Raw genomic sequence first — 25,431 nt, forward strand, 5'->3', positions numbered from 1 at the left:
AAGCCACCAATAGTGTTTGATATACATATCTGCGGTACTTAGTGTTTGTTGAACAGATGAATAGGAAAGGGAGTGAGGAATGCTGGTTCTCAAAGGGCCTCACTGAAGGAGAATGGCATTTAGGGTGGTCTGTAAGGAAAAGTGACTTTTATAGAGAGAAGAGGGAAGGGAAAGGCTGCAGGTGAAAAGTACAGTAGGAGCAAAGAAGCAGGAAAGTGCTTTTTAAAAACAGTGGTTGCATCTCAAATCTTTGGAAACACCTTGAAAGACTCACTGCAGCAGCTCTCCAAAGAGGATCAGAAGCAAGAGCCTGTCTCTCCACCAGGCCCCGCCCCCAGCGGGGCGAGGCTAGCAACAGGCGCGCAGGCGCACTAGCGCCGTGACGCTCAGGCCCCAGAGGCCCTGTCTGCTTAGTCCGCGGTGGTGGCGGAGGTGGCTGTGCCCCGCCCTCCCGCCGCGACTGGTCACCTTCGCTCTGGAGCAGTCGCACTGAGGCAGAAATGCCGCTGTCGGACCGGGGCCTGCTCTTGCTAGGCCTGGTCCTGGGCTCCTTCTGCACCCTTCTAGGATCCGTGGCGCCAGGCAACAATTCCAAAGGTGATGCCTGTGCCCCTGCCCTGATTGTGGGGCTCTCTTCCTCCCTCCCAGCTCCCCTCCATTCTTCCCTCTGTACATTCATCCTTTAGTCTCTCGCTCCCTCACTCATAGTTTTCCCTCCCTTCCTTCCTTCCCTCCTTCCTTCCTTCCTTCCTTCCTTCCTTCCTTCCTTCCTTCCTTCCTTCCTTATTTCCTTCCTTCCTTCCTCTTTACATTCATCCTTTCTTCCTTCCCTTCCACTTACTGTCTTTTCTTCCCTCTATCCGTACTTCCCTCCTTCCCCAAATTCTTCTTTCTGTTCTTTAACCTTTCCTCCCTCTCTCTCCCTCTTTCTCCTTTGGTCTCTTCCTCTCTCCCTCCCTCATCCAGGCTTGAGGCCATGGCCAAAGCCTAACCCTACTACCCAGGTCTGAGGCTTCCTCTGTGCACCAACTCCCACATCTCTGGCTTCGTTAGCTGGTTTGTCAAGGTGCAGGGCACAGTTTGGACCTTTCAGTACCCTAGCACCTACCATGATCTGGGTTCAGTGTCTGTGCAGGTCATCTCACTGAAGCCGAACCCTCCCGTGCAGATGCTCTGAATGTCCTTCTAATCATTGTGGACGACCTGCGTCTCTCCCTGGGTTGTTATGGGGACAAGCTCATAAGGTCTCCAAACATCGACCAGCTGGCATCCCACAGTCTCCTCTTCCAGAATGCCTTTGCCCAGGTATGTCTGGGGTTCTCTAGGTATGTATGTGTGCCTTGTGCACTGAGGGTTGGAGAAGGGGGGTCATCATAGCAGTTGTTAGATGCCCCTGATTGTGCCAGGCATATCTTTATTAGAGGGAAGCATCATCTGGAAAATGGTTGTTGTGATAACCTGGTTGTCCACTAACAAGGAAGCTTGTACTTTCAAGGTTCCCCTCCTCCTTGGACCCAAGTAATACCCTGACCCTAACATGCTCAGGATGGTTCTGACCAGCCTTCTTCCCCATAGAGGGGGTTGCCTGGTTCTGAGAAGGAAGGGGTGCTATAGAATGGCACCCTTAGACCTGCTGGCTAACTTTGACTGAGTGCCAGCCAGCTTGCCATGGTTGCACTTCTTCATCTCATTAGTGAGGGCACCCCCAAGACCCTTGCCTGCTCTGTGCACCTGTGAGACACTGTTGTGTAGAAGGACATAATCATCTGCTGGTTTGAGGGGCTGAGTCCTTCCCTCCCTCTTTCCTGGGAAACATTCTGGTGACTGGGTGAAACCCAAATCCCACTGTTTGGCTTTGAGATCTGCATGACTCAGCTGCCAAGCTGTTTGCTGAGGACTTGGTAGGTTGCCTGGTTACATTTTAGCTCCCAGACTGTTTTTCTCTGATGATGTTTCCCTCTGCTTCTGCTCCCTAACAGCAAGCAGTGTGCGCCCCGAGCCGAGTTTCCTTCCTCACAGGGAGGAGACCTGACACCACCCGCCTGTATGACTTCAACTCCTACTGGAGAGTGCAGGCTGGAAACTTTTCCACCATCCCCCAGTACTTCAAGGAGAATGGCTACGTGACCATGTCGGTTGGAAAAGTCTTTCACCCAGGTACTGCTTGCTGTCCAAACTCTGGGTTATTTTTTGTTTCATGTCCAAGCACTGGGGATTCTGTCCTGGGGTTGGGGCTGTCTTTGCAGAAACCTCTTAGGGCTAGGTGGACACTTCATTATTCATTACTGACGTTTTATAAAAATCTTACTTCTCAACCTGGCAGGAGGAGTGAAAGGGGGTAAAAAGGGTAGAAATAACAAAGGGTAGGAGTTTTTCTTCCTTACAGAAATGAGTCATGGTGTGGTTTGACTCATTCAGCTCATGGGGTGAAAGAATGTGCACTGGATTGGATGAGATTCTAACTCTGTGCCTGACCCTCTGTACTCCAGGGTCCTTGTCAGTAAGTTAGGGATTAAGGGTTAGAACATCTGAAGATGTCTCATGTAGCCAGAGCTGTTGTTGCTGTCTTGCCTAAAGAAGGGGCTGCTGCTTAAGGTCTGTGAATTAGGTCAGCAAAAGCAGTGTAAGCTGATACCCAGGACCTATAGAGTGTTAGGGACTGCAAATCCTGACCTTCAACACTGCTTGATAAACTGACTCTCTTTAATGCCAAAATGAGAATGCTAAAGCACAGACAAATTTTAAGACTTTTTTTTAACTTACAGAAGAATTGCATGATTATTGGACGAAAAGGAAGTATAAACTAAATGTAAAACACTTGTAATCACAGCACCCTGTATTTTGATACAGGGGAGCTGTATTTTGATGTCCACCCTATTCTAGGCACATTATTTTTCTGATTGGAGATTATTCTGTACATATAATTTTATATCATGATTTTTAACATAAAATTTTCCCATATAGTTACTCTTCATGCAAAGTTTTTTTTAAAAAAATGACAGCCCAGTAGTCTAATATATAGATCTACTGTACTTTAGTCCAAAGTTTTCAGATCTTTGCTGTCCCACGTAGAGCTGAGATGAACATCTCTGGAGACAGAGTGAACTACTGATGGGCAGTGCCACCAGGAATCCAGGCCCCTGGGTTTCAGTTCTAGCTCTGCCACTTCTTAGCTGTGCAGTTGATCTTGAGCAAATCATTCATCCTCTGAGCCTCAGATCCTTCTCTGGGAAGCTGAAGTCATAACTACCTTAATTACCTACCAGGGGAGCGTTCCAGTGCAGGTAGTTCAGGAGTGTGAAAGTGCATTGAAAAACCCAAGCCCTGTATAGAACACAGTGCTTATCATTAGGGCAGTGGTTCTCAACCTTCCTAGTGCTGCGACCCTTTAATACAGTTCCTCATGTTGTGGTGACCCCCAATTTCATTGTTATAAATTGAACATAATTAAAGCATAGTGATTAATCACAAAAACAATATGTAATTATATGTGTTTCCGATGGTCTTAGGCGACCCCTATGAAAGGGTCGTTCGACCCTCAAAGGGGTCGCAACCCACAGGTTGAGAACCGCTGCATTAGGGCCTACTACTTGAACGTTTTCAGTAGTTTTCCTTTTGTTCACTGCTTACATCGGCAGGATCAGCAGCCTTCTTCTGGAACCCAGTTGGCCAGTCCAGGTTGAGGGTAACTTTAGGCTACGCTAAGTTGGGCCCAGTTTTGAAGGTGAATCAGTCAAAAATATTTTGTGCAAACAAAAGCCCACCATCAGGAGAACTTTCTGCAGTCAGTACTCATATTATGATAACCCCTTGTCTGAGAACAGCTGGAGGGAAGAGAGTTTTGGGGAGATGAGGAAATAAAGCAGAGGGGAGATTTTGTTTCAGGAAGGGAGGCCAGATATGGCCTGAGTGGTGGTGTTTGACCTCCTTCCTCCTGATGGTTAGATTTTGGGATCAGGCTCGAAGCAGAGTGTTAGCCAGAGAACAAAAGCTTTGCTTGCAGTCCTTGTGGAAATACATTTTTCAACCTGTTCTTTGTTCTCAAGACCTTGTTCTATCAGGGAAGAATCTGTCAAGGATGACAGCAGCCACCTTTGATTCAATGCTAGCTATGTACCAGTTACTGTGCTGGCTGCTCCATTAATCCTCTCCTCAACAGCAAACAAGGGTTTTTTTTTTTTTTTATCATAGTCATCATTTCCTGAGGAAGAAATTGAGGCTTGTTGGAGGTCAAGTAGCTTGCCCAAGGTTGCACAAGTACTAAGGAGCAGTGCCAGGACTTGAATCCAGGTCTGTCAGTGGCCTCTGCTCTATCCACTATGCTTATTGTTCTGATGAACCCCCCCCCCCACTGCCCCCTAAGTATTTCACTGTGCTGATAATGCTCTTTCTCCCGGGGTTCTGACTATGCTACCCTCTCTGCTCCTCCTGGCTAATCCTCTCAGATCCACTTGGTAGCACTTCCCCTAAGACTCCTTGCAAGCCTCGCTGACTCAAAAGTCCTCACTGCGAACCATCACCAGACCCACATTACCTCTGGGCCTGGGGCCTCTCCCACTTAACACAGTACTTCTACTCTAGATAGCTGGCACTGATTCCTTGGTTTCACACATTGTTATTTTGTCTTCCCAAATAGGCTGTTAACTACTGAGCTTAGGATGGGTTTAGTAGTATGCTTCATCAATGAGCACTGAGCCTGGAATTCGAATACACTGAGCCTGGAGTCCTGGCTCAATCATGTAATATCTGGTTGGCATCAGGCACAGCACCAACCTTCTCTGAGCCTCCTCTTCCTCACCCAGCCCATGGTGGTGTATGTGCCTTTGCCACCTTCTTCATAGGGCAGGCAAGAGGCTCCAGTGAGGGCTACAGGGCTATGTTGCTGTAACAGATTGGCTTATCTCACCCTTTTAGGTTTCTTCCTAAGAGCCTAACATGAATTACGAGGGCTTTAGAGACTGGGAGGTCAGATGCTTAGTGCTCGAATAGAAACCTAGAGAGAGTTGGCTTTAGGGGGATTTATCATTATGTGTCCTAAGCTCTTGATTTTATAGATTAAAAAAAAAACTGAGGCCCAAAGAGGGGAGATGATACTTCCCCAAATGTTTACAAATTTTTAACTTAGGGTGAGGAGGGCATTGAAAGACCCTTCATGTTTTATTTAGTGACTTTCTTTTTCTCCCCCCCTCAAGGAATATCTTCTAATCATAGTGATGATTCTCCATATAGCTGGTCGGTTCTACCTTATCATCCCTCCTCTGAAAAGTATGAAAATACTAAGGTAAGGATGTGAACAGGGTATGGTTCCGAAGAGGAACCACTTTTACACTGTCTAGTAATTTAAGGTTAACTATTGTGTATGCTGTACCTTCTTTCAAGCTGGTTATCCATTGAGGTTTGTGGGTTTTGTTTGCGATTTTGACTTGACAGAGACAAGTGTTGAGATCTTTGGCATTAGGTCCAATGGGAGAGGTGGCTTTGTTTTAGAAGCAAGTGGGCATGCCTTGTTCTAGAACCGTACGTTCTAGTGTGTAAGACTCATTTAATGGCTCCTTGGTGCTCATTCTGGATAAAGCTCTGTGCTGAATGTTATAGGAGATACTGAGACATGGAAGGGAGAGAGAGACCTGTGCTCCAGGACCTTCAGCCCAGATTATCTGTCTGTCTTAGGCCTACTGGGTTTGTTCAGGTGATGAGATCTTTGATAGGAGTTTTAAAAATTTAGAGCATTATGGAAGAAAAGGAATATACAAAGTAATTTATTCTTGGTTCAGATGAATTCCCAATCTATAAATGAAACTGAAACCCATATTTAAGCAATTCAGAAAACCAGCTACAGGACTGAGAAATGGCATGCTCCTTGGAGGCTTTTAGATACATATGGAGAAGGGTGTGGATTTGTGGGGGTTGGTGTGGTGGAGTATTTTAAATTCTTGAAAACTTTCCATTTTATGTAGATTGAAAGCTATGGGCTCTTGCCTTTGGCTTATGGCTTGAGTATTAACAGAATGAGATTGGAAGACCCCATCTCAATCCCTACATTCCCTGAAGCCATCTTGCTACTTTAATCCATATTATGGATTTCAGAGAAGAAGGGAGAGAGATAGAGAGATAGAAACATCAATGATGAGAGAGAATCATTGATTGGCTGCCTCCTGCACGCCCCACACTGAGGATCGAGCCCACAACCTGAGCATGTGCCCTGACTGGGAATCGAACCATGACCTCCTGGTTCATAGGTCGACATTCAACCACTACCCATGCCAGCCAAGCCATTTTGCTACTTTTTAGTGACCTCAAATGCCAGGCCCATGTCCCCCACTCGGCATTTGTTCTCACAGTGGTGGCTATAACTGTGCCAAATCCTCTGGGAGTGCTGGAGATCATATAGAGGGGAGAAGATGCTGGGAGTCAGGTGCTGGGCTGTCCAGCCTGGGGCTGGGTGGACAAGGCAGCCTGTGGAAAGATGCTCCTGTTTGACATGGAGAAGCAGCTGCCACTGCCCCTGGGTCTTTGTAAGGTGGAAATCATGGTCAAAACTGACTTTGGCCTTTGGCCAGCATGGCCACTTTGGGAAATGAAGCAGTAGGTTAAATTCTGTGCATGGTGTGGTTGAGGATCTGGTAATTCCATAGACTGTCACCTTAATCTGTCTTTGAAATTGAAGAAAATTTTTTTTAAATTTTTGAGATATAATTCACATAACCATAAAAATCACCCTTTAATGTGTAATTCAATGATTTTTAGTATAACCACAGAGTTGTGCAACCATCACCAAAATCAATTTAAGACCATTTTGTTACCCCCAAAAGTAGCCTTGTACCCATTATCATTCACTACCCATTTCCTCTCAATCCCCAGCCTGTGGCAAAAACTCATCTTTCTCTTTGATTTGCCTCTTCTGGACATTTTGTATAAATGGAATCATACAGTGTATGTCCTTTTATGTCTGGCTATTTTCATTTAGTATAATGTTTTTGAGGTTCATCCATTTTGTAGCATGGATCAGAACTTCATTATTCTTATAGCCAGAGAATAATCCATTTTATTTATCCATTCATCAGTTAATGGGCATTTGTGTTATGTCCACTTTTTAGCTGCTATAAACATTCATGCACAGGTTTTTGTATGGACCCAAGCTTTAATTTATCTTGGGTAGAATCGCTAGGTCAAGTGTTCGTGTGGACTTAGGTTTTTACTTTTTGTTATACATACACCTACAAGTGGAATTGTTGGGTCATATAATAACTATGTTTAACTTTTTGCAGAATTCTCAGAGTGTTTTTCAAAGTAGCTGCGTTGTTTCACATTCCCACCAACAATGTATGAGAATTCCAATTTCTCCACATCCTTGCCAACACTTGTTATTTTCCATTTGTAAATGTTATAGCCACCGTAGTGGTTTTGATTTGCATTTCCATGATGACTAAAGATGTTAAGCATCTTTATGTGTACTTATTGACCATTTGTATATTTTCTTCGGAGAAATACCTATTCAAGTCCTTTGGCCATTTTTAAATGGGCTTATTTCTTTGTTGAGTTGGAGACAGATTTTTTTTTATCATTAGTTTACTTGGATTTCCTTTAATTATGATCTAGAGACAGAGGATTAACAGCAGGGAGGTAAGTGCTGGTGGCTTTCTGGCCCTTCTCTGGAAAAGCAGAAACGCTTCTGTGTTTAAGTTCTACTTCCTGTGTCCCTGTTCTGAATGACTAATACTTAATGGGCTGGGCTGCTGATATGAATGTTAAATACATTGTGTGTGTAAAATCCATGACTTCTATTTCTTGTACCTAACAAGCTGACTTTATATATTTTGTTTTGAAAGACATGTAAAGGGCCAGATGGAGAACTCCATGCCAACCTGATTTGCCCTGTGGATATGGCAGACATACCTGAGGGTACCTTGCCTGATAAACAGAGCACCAAGAAAGCCATACAATTGTTGGAAAAAATGAAAACATCTTCCAGTCCTTTCTTCCTGGCTGTTGGGTATCACAAGCCGCACATCCCCTTCAGATACCCCAAGGTGAAGAGCTGGCTGAGGGCTGATCCAACATAGTCATGACAGCTGTGCTCTTTGTTAAAGAAGGGATTTGTGTAGTGAAGGTGGCCATATCCTGCCATCCTTGATCACTAGGGGTGCCTGATGACACTAATATACTCAGTGGTGTGAAGATGGGATTCCGAGGTCAAGGCTAAGTAGTAGACTTAGTACATATAAGAATCTTGTTGGAAATGCTTGGCTTTCTACTTTCCCCCATTGGAGGGTTTTATTTCTTTTCCTTGAACTCAATGAACACATGTTGAGTTGGTTGGTGAGATCATTATAGAGAAGTGAGTCAGAGCTGCCAAAGCCTGCAATAGGGGATGGTCCTTGGGACACAATTCCAAGGAGTGTGAATCCCTCTTCATAAGCCCTTTCCCCCAGAGCCTGTCAGCTCAGACTCCTCATACACACGGCACTGCATTTTTTGTTGGAACCTCAAATCCTGTGCTTGCATGTATATCATTTAGAGCTTGTAATATCTTTTAAAAAATATTTTTACCTATCATTGTTAATTTTTCTTTATTGTGTTTTCCCTGGGCCTAAGCAGCCCATTTTTTTAACTTCTCATCCCTTGCTCATGAGGAGAGTTGAGACCAGAAGGCATGTTCCTTGATGCTGCTGGTATCTTGCTTAGATTGGCCCAGGGGATTTCACCTTTCTAGCAGGAGCTGTCAGGTCCCTTGATGGAGTGAGTCTCACTTCTTTTGCTTTTTGTGCAGAAGAATTAACCTTGCAGGCCTCACTATCATCCTTTGGAAGTTTTGCTTATGAGCTTGACCCTGGCTGGAAATCTGAATCTCTGGAGTGTTCCTACCATTCCAAGAACTGATGAGTGGCTCACTATACCTATACTGTTTATGCAAACCCTTACCTTCCTGCACGAAGTCTGGAAGTTTGGTATGTGTAGGCAGAGGATGCCAGGGTGACCAGCCCTAGTAAAAACCCTGGATTCTAAGGCTTTAATGAGCTTCCCTGGTGGCAGCATTTCATACATGTTATCACACAACACGGTTGCTGAGGGAATTAAGCACATCCCTGGTGTGACTTCACCGCGAGAGGACTCTGGAAGCTTGTGCCTGGGTTTCCCCAGACTTCATCCATGTGGCTTTAAGCGTAGCTGTAAGCGTTAGGGCTCCTTTTTACTGTAATCAATCACAGTCATGAGTATGACTATGTGCTGAGTTCCAGTGAATTACGAACCTGAGGATGGTTTGGGGAACTGACAACACCTCTCCACACCTTTTCTAGTTGCAATGGAGGGGGGATAGGAACAGGAGTGCATGATTTGTATGAGGGAAGAGAGCTGTCGCTACTCTGTTTGTTGAAAACAAGTCACAGTATTTCATTACCATTGGCATCTTATGGGCATGACTTAAGGTCTGACTTTCAGATGGGGAAATGCCTGAGCAGTGTTAGTGAGTCACCATGTAAATGCATCACAGGCTTAGAAAAAAGGCAACATAAATACTGATAGAGTCTCAGCCTTGTGCCTTTGCTAAAAGAGTGACAATCTGGTGGCTTTATGTGCTTTTCTTCAAGGAGTTTCAGAAATTGTATCCCTTGGAGAATATCACCCTGGCTCCTGATCCCCAGGTCCCTCCTGGCCTCCCTCCTGTAGCCTATAACCCCTGGATGGACATCAGGCAGCGGGAGGATGTCGAAGCTTTAAACCTCAGTGTGCCCTATGGCTCAATTCCTGTGGACTTTCAGGTACCAAGAACATATTTTGGACACTTATGGCATGATGTCACTTTTCTCCGTAGATACTATGTACTAAGAACTTTCTCTGTCCAAAGCATCTTACAAATTGCTGGGGTTGGGGGTGGTCTGGAGGCATTTAGGACATGGGAAGTGCTGCATGGATAAAGTGTCTCCCAGTCAGTGTCTCCACTTCCAAAGAAAGAGGCATCTGGAGATTTGATAACTCACTGGATGTGGGCACAGGGGTGAGGAAGAGGCCTGGATGATCATCAGTAACTCACGGAGCATGCTATTTAATCTAAGTGACAGTTCATCAGTTATAGGGTGGTGGGCAACTCCTGTGATGCCCAGAACACTCAGTTTGCTGGTACTTGCAGGTCCCCTCTGAGGAAAATGCAACATGGGCATGTATCACTCTCAAAATGATGCAGGGTCTCTTGGTGAGCAGGGTCTTGAAGCAGAAGGAGCTGGAGCACCAACATGGCCAGTGCCATCCAGCTGCAACATCTGGATTCCCTTTGCATGAGGTGGGGGTGGAGCAGACATAGAGTTAGAAGCTGTACACTAACTCATCAGCTACCCTCTCCCTGGAGTGTAGAAGACATGCTGACCAATGCTATTTCTGGAATATTCCACATTCAGCCCTGCCCTTCTTTTACCATGTGAATACTCCAACAGGCAGTCTACAGTGGAAAGAAGAGGGCCATGCTTTCAAAATGTGCTTCCTGGATTACCTGCATCAGAATTACCACGAGGGCTGCTAGAAACTCAGAGTCCTGGCCCCCACTCATACATAGGAAACTAGAAGCTGAAAATGGGGCCCGAGATCCTGCATTTCCAAAAATATCACATAGTTGACTCTGATGCACACAGAACTTTGAGAGCCACTGCTAGAGGGTATAGTTTACAACAAAATATAATGTACAGGTATCTCTTGCTGTCCACACATATTTTACCCCTGAGTTTGGACAGCAAGAGTTTGGGTGGTGTGGGATGTGTGTTCCTCTCACATAGACTTGCTTCCTGAGTTTCAGATGGCAGTATTGAGAGTTCGGAAAGCAGTAAATTCATCCATTTGTTTGGTTTCTAATTTCTATTTGTAAGAGTTCCAATAGTAAGGTTGTTGGAATTGCAACCCCAAGGCTACAGTTGAACACCTTGTTAATAATAGTCACTTAAGATGACCCTTTAAACAGGCTCTGTGCCAGGAAGAGTGCTCAGCATTATGTGTGTTCTCTCTTGTAGTCTCCATGGGAATGTAATGAGGTACCTGCTATCTCTGTTGTCCAGATGAGGACATTAAAGGCAGAGAAATGTGGTGACTTGGCCCAGATTACAGTTAGTGATCGTGGAGCATGTAATGCCAAAGCTGCATGGTTTATTTTCTTGGTTCCAAACAGTCCCAGTTCAAATTTCTGTTCTACCCCATATCAGCTGCATGACCTCTATCAAGTCATTGTATCTCTTGGAGCCTTAGATTCTTTATCTGTAAAATAGAAACCAGATGAAGAAAGGTTTTCTGTGAGAACACCTACTTCAAAGGTATTTAGTGGGGACTACAGTGATCATGTGAAAGCATCAAGGACAGTGTCAGCTGCCTGGTGAGGGCTCCTTCAAAGTTCTTTTGTCCTCTATTCATTGGTGGTTTAGCTGCCCAGTTGGACACAGAGAGGTGAAAGCATGACCCAGAGGAACTCCCTGGAATACTCATGAGCTGGTCCCTGGCCCACTTTTACCTGGAACTGGGGCCCTGCTCACTGTCCTCTTGCAAATTTAGGGGTCTGTGCCCAAGCCCTATCTCATTCTATTCTTTAGCCTCAGTTCTGTGCCCTCTTTACCCCCAGCTTTCTAACTGAACTCCATGAGCCAGCCACCTTAGCTTCACACTCAGGAGTTTGCCATCTCCCAGGCCAGCTCCTCTTCACCACCCTGACCACAGTCTTTTTTTTTTTTTTGCAGCTCCCTTACTCCACGCTCTCATTCCCTACACTCTCATTCCCTACACACCTCCCTGGGATTGCCTCTTCCTATTCCCAGTGATTAGGACCTTTCTGGGCTTCACACCTTCCTTGAATAGCTTCTGCCCCATGGAAGGTCACTTACTGTTCTTGGTAGCACCTCAGCCCATGTCCATTTATCCTTGCCACACCTGCAGTACCCCGATCACAGCTACCACCTCTGCTCTCAAGCCTGAATCCTGAGCGAATCCATGTAGCCATGAGGCAGAGACACACACACACAGCCTCTAGCCCCAGAATTCTATGTGGTGTAGACTCTCTGCTCAGCTCCCTTCAACCCCTTTGGCCCCTCTGCCCCACACATCCCTCTGCCTGGTCTCTCAGCAATGACTATGCTTCCTGTTTCAGAAACAGAGGCTGGTAGACAGTCTAAGGGAGGGGAATGCAAAAGATGGATGTGGGTACATATCCTAGCTGTGGTCTTTGCCAGCTGCGTGTCTCTAGGCAAGTTAATCAACTGCTCTGAGCCTCAAAGTCCTCCTGTGTAAGGTCAGAATGGTAATGCTCACCTTAAAAGATAGTTCAGAGGATTAGATGGTACCCAGCAGGTGTCTGGTAAATGGTGCTATTAATAATCTCCCTCACCAGTATCCAGAATCATGCTTACATGTGTGCTGGGCTAGCAGCCTTCTCCCTAATCTTGCAAGAAGAGCAGCAGGGGCTTGGCCCCCCAGCCCTTTGACCCCTCCTTGCCATTATCTAAAAGCGAGATCTCCTCTCCTCACCCATTTTCCCCCAGCCTACGTAGCTGATCGTATCCATCCCATCTTCAGAAGTCCTACCTCCCTTGCCCCTGCCTGTTTCTTCTCCCTTACTGATTTTTTTTGCCTGCCCTTCAAGGGAGAATGAGTGAAATGTCTGTCCTCGCTGTGTCCATGGCCTCACTGTCCATTTGTTCTTTATCCCCCTCTGTACAGCCTTCTGCCTTCCCAACCCACTAAAGAGTTCTCACCTGGGTCAGCACTGACCTTGTTGACAAATAAAATCCATCCTATGGGTGTAACCTTCCCTGAGTCCTAGCTGCTTTCTTACTGTTGATCAGCACCACCCTTTCTGGAAACGTCAACCTCCTGGTGGACTTCAGTCCCCATGGTAGGCCCCTCTTTCTGCATCTGCCACTTAGGAGTGCTGCTCCCCAACATTAGCCCCAGAGACCCTACTATATCCTTTCTGCCCCTCCTCCACAGCCAGGCTCAGCTGAACCCTGCTGAACTACTCCTCTAGCCCCAGCCTCCCTCCTGTTTTCAGAAGTGTCTGTCCACTTGGCTGTAAGAGCCATTCCCAGGCCACTGCCCATGGTGACTTCAGCTCAATAAGCTCCACATGGCCAGGCCACCACTCCTGCTCTTGTTTTTCTTTATCCCCACCCCTCTGCTTTTGTGCCACCCCCATGCCATTGAAATAGCCATTGAATCATGCCATTAGCTGAAGGAGAAATCTAGAGTTACCCTTGGAGTCCTCGTCTCCTTCCCTTGCATGTTCCCTCCCCTCTCCCACTCCTACTTATTCTCCCTAATCCCTCTCAAATCTATACTGGCTTCTTGCTCTTTCTTCACATTTTTCCCGACCACTGCAGTGGGTCTGGGTGTGTTTTGTTTATTTAACAAATGTCTATTGAGCCCTTCCTGTGTGCCCAGCACTAATACAGTATCATTTTTTCTTGAGCCCCTGTAATCTGCTCTGGGCTGTTGCCTGAGGAATCATGCTGACCTGCAGCCCAGACTGTATCGATGCCTCACCCTGAGCATCCTCAGTGCCTCCCTTTGCCTCCAGTGTGGGACCTCCACTCCTTGGATGGACCCACGAGGTCTGGATCATCTGACCTGTCTTTCAGCATCCTCCCCCTTGACCCTGTTGTTTTATTTTTCATACACAGCGGCCAGCTGACTGGCCCCAAACACACCCTGCTCTGGTGATTTTGTTCCATCCTGTGCTTTGAAGCCCCTGTTTAGTGTGCCTTATCCCAAATTGTCTGACTGCTAGTACCCTTTCTCAAATGCTAACTCTTCTGTGAAATCTTCCCTGATTTCCCCAGGCTGACTTGAGGGCTCATTTTCCCATGTCATCCCTGGGCCCCAATAGTAATGTGCACTTTCTTGTCTCTAAGCCTGTGTCCTCACTGGACAGGTGACTTGTTAAGGGTAAGGACCACATCTGTTTCTTTCCCTATTTCCAGTGGCTAGCATAGGAAGGCAGACATAGTCTTGAATAGGATACAGCCATCCCGACAGGTGTCTTTGATCTCCAGGAGGATCAAAGTTCCCCAAGCTATAGACTGAAGGCTTTTATCTAGTAGAAAGTTGAAGTAGGCCAAGGTTCAGCATAATTCTCTTAGAAGGTTGTTAGATGGATAGCAGTCATTTTTACCTCACAGATAGAACAGGTGAGTCTCATGATTACCCTCACCTGGCAGTGAGAAAAGAAGCCAGAAGGTCCAGCCGGTAAGATGGCTGGGTACATGGTGGAAGCTGTGACTGCTCAGATAGGTCAGTGGCCCCCTTATTCCTCATCCTTGGTGGGGTTCATCTTTTTCTTTAGTATTTCTGAACAAGGCTTGGAGGGGAGTCATCCCAGAAGGGGCCATGACATTTTTACATCAGTGCTTGGCCTGGCTGCTCCAGAAATCCCTCTTGGGTTTAGGGACCATGGAGGGTGTGCTGCTCTCTTGTCCCACCATTGCTCTCCAACCTGCTGGGTGTTTGTTAGAAATTATCCTCACATGCCAGCTGCAGGCAATGAAGACAAGCAGTTTCCAGTCTTCTGCTGGGTTAGAAAGTAGTCAGAGGAAAGGCCCATCCACTGCTGTTGTTATAAGTTGAATCGTGTTCCTCAAAAAGAAACGTTGAAGTCCTGACCCCCAGTAGCTCAGAATGTGACTTTATTTGGAGTTAGGGTCATTGCAGATGTAACAAGTTAAAATGAGTAGTCTTACTGGAGTAGGGTGGTCCCTGACTCAATCTGACTGGGAAGAGAAGAGAGATACATGAGGAAGAATTCCATGTGAAGACAGAGGCAGAAATGTGAGTGCTACAGCTGCAAGGCAAGGAACACCAAGGACTGCTGCCACCACCAGAAACCAGAAGAGGCAAGACCTTCTCCTCAAGCCTTCAGAGGGAGAATGACCCCGTGGATACCCTGGTTTCAGACTTCTGGATTCCAGAACTGGGAGACAATACATTTCTGTTGTTTTAAGCCCTCCACTTTGTCATCCTTTGTTACAGCAGCAACAGGAAATGGATACAGCTTTATGGTATCTTTGGAGTGACCCTTAGCAGAGTTTGGAGGGACTGAGGGATCAGTTTCTATGTACATGGTCATCTCCTGGGACCTGTAAGAGTATGTGAAGGAGACAGAAAGAAACAGTAAGTGGCACATCCATCTGCTGTGCCCTAACTGAAAGCTAATCCCCTTAAAAAAGAATCTTAATTATACACCTGCATAATCACTATGGGGCAAGGGGATGTAGATAGTATAGAAATGAATGACATGTTTTGACAGAAAATCAAGGGCATCAGCGCAGGCGTGGTGTTTGGGAGGGATGTTCAAGTGAACACTGTCTATGCTACAGCAATTTAAATCACAGTCACTCTCATTATTACTATTATTTTTTTTAAATTTGTAGAGGAAAATACGTCAGAGCTACTTTGCCTCTGTTTCCTACATGGACACGCAGGTTGGCCACCTTTTGAGTGCTTTGGATGACCTTCAGCTGGCCAACAGCACTATTGTTGCATTTACCTCAGATCACGGTAGGCATTTTAAAATGCTCTGGTGAGTCACTCACTTGGGGTGCTTGTATGACCACCTTGTTAGTCCTGGGACCTCTCTTCATGTCTCTGTGGCTCAGAGGAACATGTGAGATGCTGGGATGGTAGAAGTGGGTGGGTGGGGGAAATCTGTAGCAACCTTTTATTTTTTTGCTTAATAAAGTCAGCAGGAACCCTCCATTTGTGTGGGAAGCCTTTTTATCCCCCATTTCTAACATAGAGGGTGGGTCTTAGGAAGATCCAGAACATTTTTGATAGAACTCAACAAGGCCTTCAGATCTGCCTCTACTCCTCCACTCCATCCTTTCTGCCATGAGCCTGGGGTTCACAATTATCTCTTCTAAGGCAGTTTCCCACTTTTCCAAAAAAATGAAAACATCTTTTTTTAAATTTTCTTTTTCTTTTAATTTTTTAAAATTCCTTTTAATTTGAAAAATTTTAAATATGCCCAAGAGGAAAGGATAAACAACTCCTTGGTTTCCATCCATCTTTCTGCTACCCAGGTATCCACTCATGGGAGTCTTGTTCATCTCATCCTTCCCCACACCCACCTCTGAATTCTTTTGAAGCAAATCCCAGGTTGTTCAGTTTTATGAACAGTATCTCTAAAAATTTTTGGCTTTTTTGAAGTATAACCACATTACCTAGAACCAAAAAAACAATAATTTAATATCATCTAATATGAAACACAGCAATATTAGAACATAATATGTGCTCATTGCAAAAGGGAAAAAAACAAGTTTATGGAGCATATCATATAGGGCCAGAGCATCCTACCCTGGGCTAACTGTCACTGACAGATCAGGGGCCATTTGCAGCCTTTGGTTGTGCATATGCATGTGGCTACGGGTTATGTGTGTGCATGCATGTAATATACTAGTAATGAAACATGGCAGGGTTGATTGTGCTATGTGTGCTGTTTTGTTCCCTGATTTTTTTTATGACTTAACAATGTCATAGTTTTCTGTGTCATTTTTCACAACCTAGCTTATGCCTTGTAAAGGCCTGTGTATTTATTATATATGGAGGTGTTGTAATTTTTTGCTATTTCCCTAATGAACTGCCATCCACTTCTGATCTCTCTTCTCAGTGCTCAGTTTCCTCTTGCAGTGCTAACACAGCCCTTTGTACCCCATGATGGCAAGGCCCACTTGGAAGCACTCTTTGCTCTGAAGCAGCTGCAGTTGATTACAAATTGCTCTTCTCAAAGGGCTCTCCCAGGACTTTGTACATCTGAACTCCAAAAGTCTTCTCAAATCCACGCATAGCAACTCTGTAGCTTTGGTTATTTTGTAACACAGAATACTCAATGTACAATCTCTGTCTTTTATGCATTTTTTATATCAAAAAGAATACTCAAACTTAAAAAGATTGGAAATTTCCAACTCCATGTAGGAGTGTTCAAGTTACCTTTTTAAGGGATGTTTTAAATCAGGATTAAGGGTGGTTTTTAGTCAAGGTTAAAGATTTGGAATCAAAAGTTATATTTTTTGATCTATGCTATGTCCTAAAAGTTGGACAAGCTGTCCTTGTCTTTCTTTTTTTATTTGAGTGATTGTGCTGTAGTTTCACAGCTTATTTTTTGGTGATACACACCCAAATGTAAAAACCAGAGGTATGAAACTTGAGTCAAGGTAGGTAGGCATAGGATAAGGCAGTGATGACACTACAGCTGTCGGAGTCCCTGCCCAGTCAAGAATGAGCCCATCTTAGCAGGGGAGGTGGGTTTGGGGGGTGGGCACTGATCCCTTGAGTCCAACCTGAGTGCATATTTCTAGTTGCTTACTAAGAAGAAGATATTTTAGTTTGAGAATTTAATATTTTTTTCCTCTTAATAGGTTTCCTCCTTCAAGATAAATGTGTAACTTCAAATAAAGTAATATTCAGGTGAAATCCCCCTTTTCCTGGTAATTTTAGAGGAATTTTTTGGTAGTTGATGAGTTTTTGCTTCCTCTGGTTTTTAATAATAACAGGAAATGAAATGGTGTCTAAAATTAAAAAGCTGTAATGTGATTATTTCATTTTATGTCATTCTGTGCTTTTTTTACGAACCAGGGTGGGCTCTAGGCGAACATGGAGAATGGGCCAAATACAGCAATTTTGATGTCACTACTCATGTTCCCCTGATGTTCTATGTTCCTGGAAGGACAGCTCCGCTTCCAGAGGCAGGCGAGAAGCTTTTCCCTTACATCGACCCTTTTGATTCCATCTCAGAATTGATGGAGCCAGGTATACAATATGCTAAAGTGATATAGCTTGACAGTAATAGCTTCTTTTGTTTATATAAACCACTTTACCAAATCATAGGCTAGGGGCCTACCCAGTCCACCTTCTTGTCCACTGCTGGCATTCCTACACACGTTTCCTGGGTATTTTCCATGCTCTGGGTAAGGGAGGACTGGCAGGGCCAGAGATGACAAGTATGGCCCCTGTCCACAAGAAGCCATGGATGGCAGGGGTGGTGGTGGAGACAAAGGAGCAAAAGGCATCCCTAGGATGGGAAGGGCTATGTTAGAGGTGACAGACAGCAGCAGCCTACTTCAGAGCTCAGAGGAAGTAGATAGCAGATTCGGTTAGGGCAGGGGCTGTCCCCCCATTCCCACATACACAAACACAGATGAGCAAAACTCCATTACCTACACACTTATGGCAGAGACTTAGCCCTTTGTGAGAGAGAGACATTTGCCATTTTGGCAGCTCATCAGTCTAGTGAACCACTAGTTCTGTAACATTACCAGGTGATTCTCCTTCTGCCCTCCCCAACAGTGACCATCAAGTTTACTTTGATTTCCATGTGCCAGTCTTTCCAAGCTTTGAAAACAACATAACCTTCTCTTCTCTAGACCGAAATCCCCAGTCCACTAACTGTTCCTCTCAAGATGGTGTTAGACCCATGGTTATCTTGGCCTCTGTCTTCCAAAATGCTCCAATTTGAGAAAGCACTTCCAGAAATGTCTTTTGGACAGGATCCCCTCTTTGCCACACAAGGCAACCTGGATGGTGTTTTTGTGAGTTGTCTCATGACTTGATCTGCTCAGTGCAGAGATGAGGCATGTACTTTAGACAACATTTGCTCTTTGGGAGTCCTTTTTCTACGACTCTGCTAAAGCAAGTTGCCCCCTTTCTGGAGTTCTGCATTTAATCCATCTTTTTAACATCTACATTCTGTACTTTATAGTGATTCCTATTTAAATTTTTTCTGGTCTTGGGCCATCATTCTGGCCCTTTTATATCTTTTCAAGTTTGCTTTCTACTGCCCATTTTTATTTTCTGCACATTTGATTTTTGTGTGCTGCATGCTCTCCCTTCTTTCATGTCATTGGTAAAAAGGTTAAACAGTTTAAAGGCACGAATATAGCTTTTGTTGACTTGGAGAAATCTTCTGACGGGTTGAGAATTTTTTAAAAATATATTTTTACTGATTTCAGAGAGGAAGTGAGAGGGAGAGAGAGATAGAAACATCAATGATGAGAGAGAATCATTGATTGGCTGCCTCCTACGTGCCCCCCACTGGGGATTGAGCCCACAACTCAAGCATGTGCCCTTGACTGGAATTGAACTGGGAACCCTTCAGTCTGCAGGCCAACACTCTATCCACTGAGCAAAACAGCTAGAGCAAGAATATTTTTTGAAACTTTTGTTGGGAGGTTTTCAGCAACTTATAAATGTATAAAACTGCACTGTCATCTAGTTTATTTCCAAATTTTATCTCTAGCCTGTATCTGTTTCCTGAACTTTGGACTTAGATTTCCAACAGCCTGTCCTACCTAGCCAATCTCACATGCCCAGAGCTAAACTTCTGACCTTTTACCTCAAGCGTTCCTTTGACACTCTTCCATATACGATATGTAGTGCATCAGGAAGCCTGTCACTCTCCATTCAGAATCTGTCCATTACATTTCTCACCATTTCACTGCCATCACTGTGGACCACACTGCCACCATTTCTTGCTGGATTACTGGAATAACTTGTTAAGTTCTCCTTGGTGTGCCCTTGATCCCCTAGAGTTTTTCTTCCTCATAGTAGCCAAAGTGATCCTGTTAAAACCCAAGTCAAATTGTGTTATAGTCCTGTTCTGGAGCCTTCTATGTTTTCCTGTCTTACTCTGAGCAAAATGTCCTTACAATGACTAACAAGGTCTGATGTGATCTGGGTCCTCATTATCTTCCTAACCTCATCTTTTTACAAGCTGTCTTATGCAATGACCCTGTTTTCTCATGACGAGATTCAGGGTAAACATTTTTAACATGTACACTACATGTGAGGTTGTGTGATCTCATTGTATCACATTGGGGCACTTCTTGGCAGCCTGTGCCATTATTAGTAATGCCAGGTTTGATCACCTGGTTAAGGTGGTCATATCAGCTAGGTCTTGCCATTGTAAAGGTTATCTGTAGTCTGTTCCTTAACAGACTTTTACTCAGTGGTTTGGGCCTCCACTGATGATCCTTGCTTGAATTAATTATAAACTGGTGGTTCCAAAATTCCAATAGTTTTTAAAAGTGCCAAGAGGGCTTCGGGCACCTTCATTTTGCATCCTGCTGTTGGGTGAGGTGCTGAGTTGGTATTTTTTCTAAAATTCTTATGCTAAAAATAGATATTATAAAAAAACACAAAACTTGTGGAGTCCAGATGGGCTCCTTTACTTATTGAGCTTTGCTGTGGCAGAATTCTGTGATGTAACCCATTCTGCTGGGTCTTTTTCTCCTTCAGGACGGCAAGTCCAGGACCTCGTGGAGCTTGTCTCTCTCTTTCCCACACTCGCAGGACTTGCAGGATTGCATGTTCCACCTCGCTGCCCCAGTCCCTCATTTCATGTGGAGCTGTGCCGAGAAGGCCATAGCCTTCTGAACCATTTTCAATTTCATGATTTGGAAGAGGATCTGACCCTCCGTGGTAATCCCCGTGAGTCCATTGCCTATAGCCAGTACCCCCGGCCTGCAGACTATCCTCAGTGGAATTCTGACAAGCCAAGTTTAAAAGATATAAAGTTCATGGGATATTCCATACGCACAATAGACTACAGGTATACTGTGTGGGTTAGCTTTAATCCCCATGAATTTTTGGCTAATTTTTCTGATGTCCATGCAGGGGAACTGTACTTTGTAGATTCTGACCCTTTGCAGGATTATAACATGTATAATGAAACCCAAGGTGGAGATCTTCCCCAATTGTTGACACCTTGAGTTGTGCCAACCATAGAGGGCATATATATGTAATGTGCTCCCTTCTGGCTGGTGACAGAATGAGTTAGAGCTGGTTATTTTGTAATTACCCTTAATGTTTGAAGAGGTACCAAGGGGTATGCAATGAAAATATGCATGAATAATTTGGCCTAAAAATATATAACAGCCAAACATTTTTATTTGGTCTTTATTAATTTCTAATTGTTAATTAAACTGGGGCTTGGCTGATCCTTTTCCTTCCTTTTTTTGAACAGTCATAGCTTATTTATTGAATGGATATGTACAGAGTGAGCAAACTAAAATTATTATACCTTTAGATATCAAGAACATAATAACCAAACATAGAACTATATTCAAGAAATACTTTGTTTGTGGAATTTAGTACATTTTAAAAAAGTAAGCATGTATCAAATTAGGTTCAACACTAATTTCCTGGTTCTCTATAACTTAATAATTTGTCTTAGTTAGACCAATATATTAAAAGTATTATGTCAACATGTAATCCAAGTTTCTTTTTAAAATATAAAGTTAAATAATAATGCTAGATGCCAAGGTCTTAAAGTCTTATCTTAAATTTTTGTTTCTAAGATCACAAAATTTCAAAATACAAAGATAAAATATATATGAAGTGATTAATGTGGAATTTCTACATCAAATAATAAATAATACTTAGTAAACTAGAAGCATGAGATGTATGAGAAATTCAGTTAAATTTTTTTAGAGACTTTCTGACCCAAATAATAATTTGTTAGTAAATAATATGACCCATGAACCCAAAGGCCATCTATTAAAAGAGTGTTATTTACAATAGAAAGCATTTAAAGGAATAACTATCCATGAATTGAATCACAACCTTATTAGTGTTCTTCTTCAAGGGTGTTTTGTTGCAGACATCCATTTATCCAGGAGGCAAGAAATATTCTATTTTTAATTACTGATTAAATAAAACATTAACTTTATTAAATTCTAAATTATTTTGAGAATTGTGAAAACTTTTTATTAGTATAACATTAGGTAATTTCTAATTCCCAAGAATGTAGTTCTGTATTCTCTAAATATGAAAGTAACCAAAAATACAGGTGGTAGTGATAAACTTAGTCTATATCATTTTAAAAAGGATGCAATATTCACAACTCATATTTCCAACATGTTGAAGCTGATTAATTATCATTAGTCATAACAAGAGTCAACCACTTTCTAAATAAACATCTAATGAGCCCTATATAAAAGTGAGTAATATTTAGTATTTCTGTTTGTACAAGTGCATCATTGTTTAAAGGTAAATGCTTGTAAAACAAAATACAGCAGATTAGAGTGTAGTAAATGGTAACCAAAAAAGGCAAGATATTATATTAAAAGATTACTTCAAATCAGTAAAATTTCAGAGTTTTATGATTATTTTTTACTAAATAGCCTACAATAGAGGTATATATGGTAACACAACGGTCTTCTAAGTGATTAAGTGACTTAGTGTTCTGGCAACAACAATTTCTACTTCAGGAGGGAAGGCCTTATTCATCTCCCCAATTCTGAAGCTCTTCTCTCTTGTGGAAGTCTCAGCTTCACATGTAGATGGTTTCCCTCAGCCTTTTCTTTTAATGCTTCATCCACTTTATGGATCTTATCACTTCCACTACGATTTTTACAATCCAGTCTGTAAATTTCTCATGACATATTTTCAGTGTATTTAGCTTTATTTCCTACTCTACAGTTTCAGTAAGTTTTAGCACAGTTTTATTTCACATTCGTTGTTGCTCCTATTGACTATGATACATACACTCATCATTTTTTCTCACTTTATTTCTTGAAGCACAGTTTATTATAAAAAATCTCCAAATTCTGCATTTTTTTTTGAAATCATAAGCTGAACTATGCCATTTCGGCAGTAATTTATCTGCATTACTAAAGCAACATCTGGGTCTTGCATGTTGATCTGTCTCTGCTGGAAGTGCTTCTGTCTTATCTTTGCTGCATGAGGGTGTAGCCTCAGAATACTTCAGCTCTCTTTAGGTTGTAGTTTTACTTGGCCTCCCTTTACAAATCTTTCTTTTTAGAAGTTCCGCATTTCACATTCAGTGCCATACTCTTCTAAAACATCTAACAAGTTATGGTTGCTTTTTGTTTATTTGTGATACTGAACCCAATTTAGAGCCACTTTTGTTTCCTTTTGTATGTCTCCAACATACAGTGGAATGAGCAGCCACTTCTAGTTTTTAGATATCAAAGTTGACCACATTCCTTATCTTTTCTTAGTTTAGATAAACCACATCTTTGTGTCTCACAATCTCACTGATCAGTATATCTTTTATTAATGGTTCTCCACTCGCTTTGTTTGTAGAAAGTCCCATTTCACTTGACCAGGGGTTCTTTTATACAGTTCAGTTAAAACTAGAACAAGTGATCCTAATAATTTTGAATGGTCCTAATTCAGTGGCTCACAAATATGAGGGTACATCAGAGAACCACCTGAAGGGCTTGTTAAAATCCAGTGTACTGGGCCCTGCCCATAAAGGTTCTGATTTAGTGTGTCTGGGTGAGGCCTGAGAATTTGCATTTCTTACAAATCACTCTGCAGCTCTAAAGACCACACTTTGAGAACCACTACCCCTATGTGTGTACTGTCCAGTAGGCACTTGGTACATGTGACTATTAATTTTAAATTAGTTAAAATGAAATAAACATTTCAAAAGCAGAATCTCAATTGCACTTGCCATATTTCAAGTGCTCAATAGCCACATGTGGTTGTTAGTGGTTACCATGTTGGACAACACAGATCTAGAACCTTTTTGTCATGACAGAATGTAGATTGAATGGAGCTGCTCTACGTTAACTCTGAATTTGAGCTGGATCCACGTGGTTGTTGGCAAGTTCCTCCTATGGGCTGATTCTCTACCCTGGGTTTGCCTGTGAAGCCATGTCCAGGAGTGAGTGAAGTATGTTTGGTTTAAGCATAGCATAGGGAGTTCACTCTGGCAATCAACCTCTTTTTCTCCATTACCATGGCCATCACCTCAGCCCTTCTCACCTCCTTCCCAAGTAGTTTACCCACCCCTCTTCTTTCCTCCCTCAGTCCCTAAAGAATCCATGTGTCTTCCTGAAATCCCTCTTCAATCCTTCCCTTTGAGAACACCATTAGTGCCTACTACTGGGTCTACAAAGACCTCCGCTGAGCAGTCAGAGTCTTCCCTGACTCCACAAATCCCCTTCCCTCGGTTGACCAGTTTGTATACTGGTCCCTCACTTTCCTTTGCCAATCCCTGCCTCCCCATCCACCCCTAGATTTTTCCCTCCCCCCTTCACCATCCATTCATGGTCATTCTTCACAACCTATTCCCATGCTCCCACCTACAAGAGGGTGAGGGTTTGTGACTCTCTAGACTACATCTTGGGATGAAATGAACATCACTAAAGAATCTTGTGGTCCCCTTACTTTAAAAAAGGTATTTTTCTTGATTACAAAATTGTGGTAATTATTAGAAAAATTGGACAACAGAAATATAGTAAAGGGTAAGAAAATCCATCAGAATTTTACCCCAAGATAGTCACTTAATATCTTGTCTTTTTTGGGGTGTGAATTTTTACTAGTATAAGGTTGTCATCATACTATGTGCTTTATTGTACAATTTTGTATTCTTGGTTTTTTTCCACTAAGTATTATATGTGGTTACTACAGATTTTTGTAAAGATGCTTTATACTGGTGGGAATATATTTTATTGTGTAGTTTTTATCAATGTACACAACCTTCTTTCAGCTATTCAACGTTTAAGTTATTTCCAAATTTTTAGTATTGCAAATAATGCTGTGATTAACAACTTTTTGAATAAAATTTTTATGTATTTCAAATACTCTCTTAGGGTAGTCTTTCCGTGCCACATTGTCAAAAGCTTCTCTATTTTGCTACTCTTCCCACTCTCCTGTTACCTTAGGGCCGTGAAGCTAACAATAAAGCAAATAAGCAAAAAAATAAAAACCATGAAATCAACAAAACCCCCAAACACCCACCCCTAATGATAATAGATAAAAGTGGTATTTTATTTTACCTTCTAATTCTTTGCTCATTAAAGACTTTGATCATGTTCTCTCTGTACGATTGTTGGACATCTGTATTTCTAGTATGTGAAGCTGCCTTTTAAATTTGGTTTTGGGTTTCACTTTTTAAGTAATTAAACAAATTGTTCTTTTCTTATGTGATTTTTCCCTGTCTTTTCCTGTTAAACCTGGAGACCTCTCTCATTCTGGAGATTGAATAAATATTCATATTCCTTTGATTTTTTGTGGTTTGGTTTTATACTTGATTTATCCTGTTTCTTCACCGCATTATCAAAGTAACACATGCTCATTGTGGAAAATGGTGATGATGAAATGAAGCCCACCTTCAAGAATATAGCCACTGTTGACATGTGCATTTTTTTCCGTTTTCCCCCCACATACATATGTACAGATACAGACATTTTTATCTTTACATAGCTGAAAATTTACTACATATAATCCTGTATCCTGCTTTTATTTAATCTAAAATAACATTAACATGTTTTTTTCATGTCATTTACAATTCTTGGTTAGCAGTTGTAATGACTACACCACCCTTCCTATACTAATCTTTCAACTGAAATTCTCAAATTTTTGTATGCATTTTTAAAAGTGGTAAATACATGTTACATAAAATTTACCATCTTAAACATTACTAAATGTGCAGTTCTGTGGCAA

The 25,431-nt window shown here is 42.8% G+C and overlaps 1 protein-coding gene across 3 annotated transcripts; it reads left to right on the plus strand.

Moving 5' to 3' along the window:
• The first annotated feature begins 392 nt into the window (after positions 1-392).
• Positions 393-24,992, plus strand: IDS (iduronate 2-sulfatase). Of its 3 annotated transcripts, none has more exons than XM_006087744.3 (9): positions 393-597; positions 1,136-1,305; positions 1,980-2,157; positions 5,193-5,281; positions 7,830-8,030; positions 9,591-9,761; positions 15,393-15,519; positions 17,593-17,766; positions 20,251-24,992. In XM_006087744.3, the coding sequence occupies exons 1-9, from the start codon at positions 501-503 to the stop codon at positions 20,721-20,723; spliced, it is 1,680 nt and encodes a 559-aa protein (XP_006087806.1). In that variant the 5' UTR covers positions 393-500; the 3' UTR covers positions 20,724-24,992. The 3 variants fall into 3 exon arrangements, with proteins under 3 accessions (XP_006087806.1, XP_006087807.1, XP_023608817.1); XM_006087745.3 differs by having other exon boundaries at positions 1,169-1,305; XM_023753049.1 differs by lacking the exon at positions 9,591-9,761.
• Positions 24,993-25,431: the final 439 nt, after the last annotated feature.

This window comes from Myotis lucifugus, unplaced genomic scaffold (assembly GCF_000147115.1).
Source record: "Myotis lucifugus unplaced genomic scaffold, Myoluc2.0 scaffold_40, whole genome shotgun sequence".
In the NCBI taxonomy this organism is placed as follows: Eukaryota; Metazoa; Chordata; class Mammalia; order Chiroptera; family Vespertilionidae; genus Myotis; species Myotis lucifugus.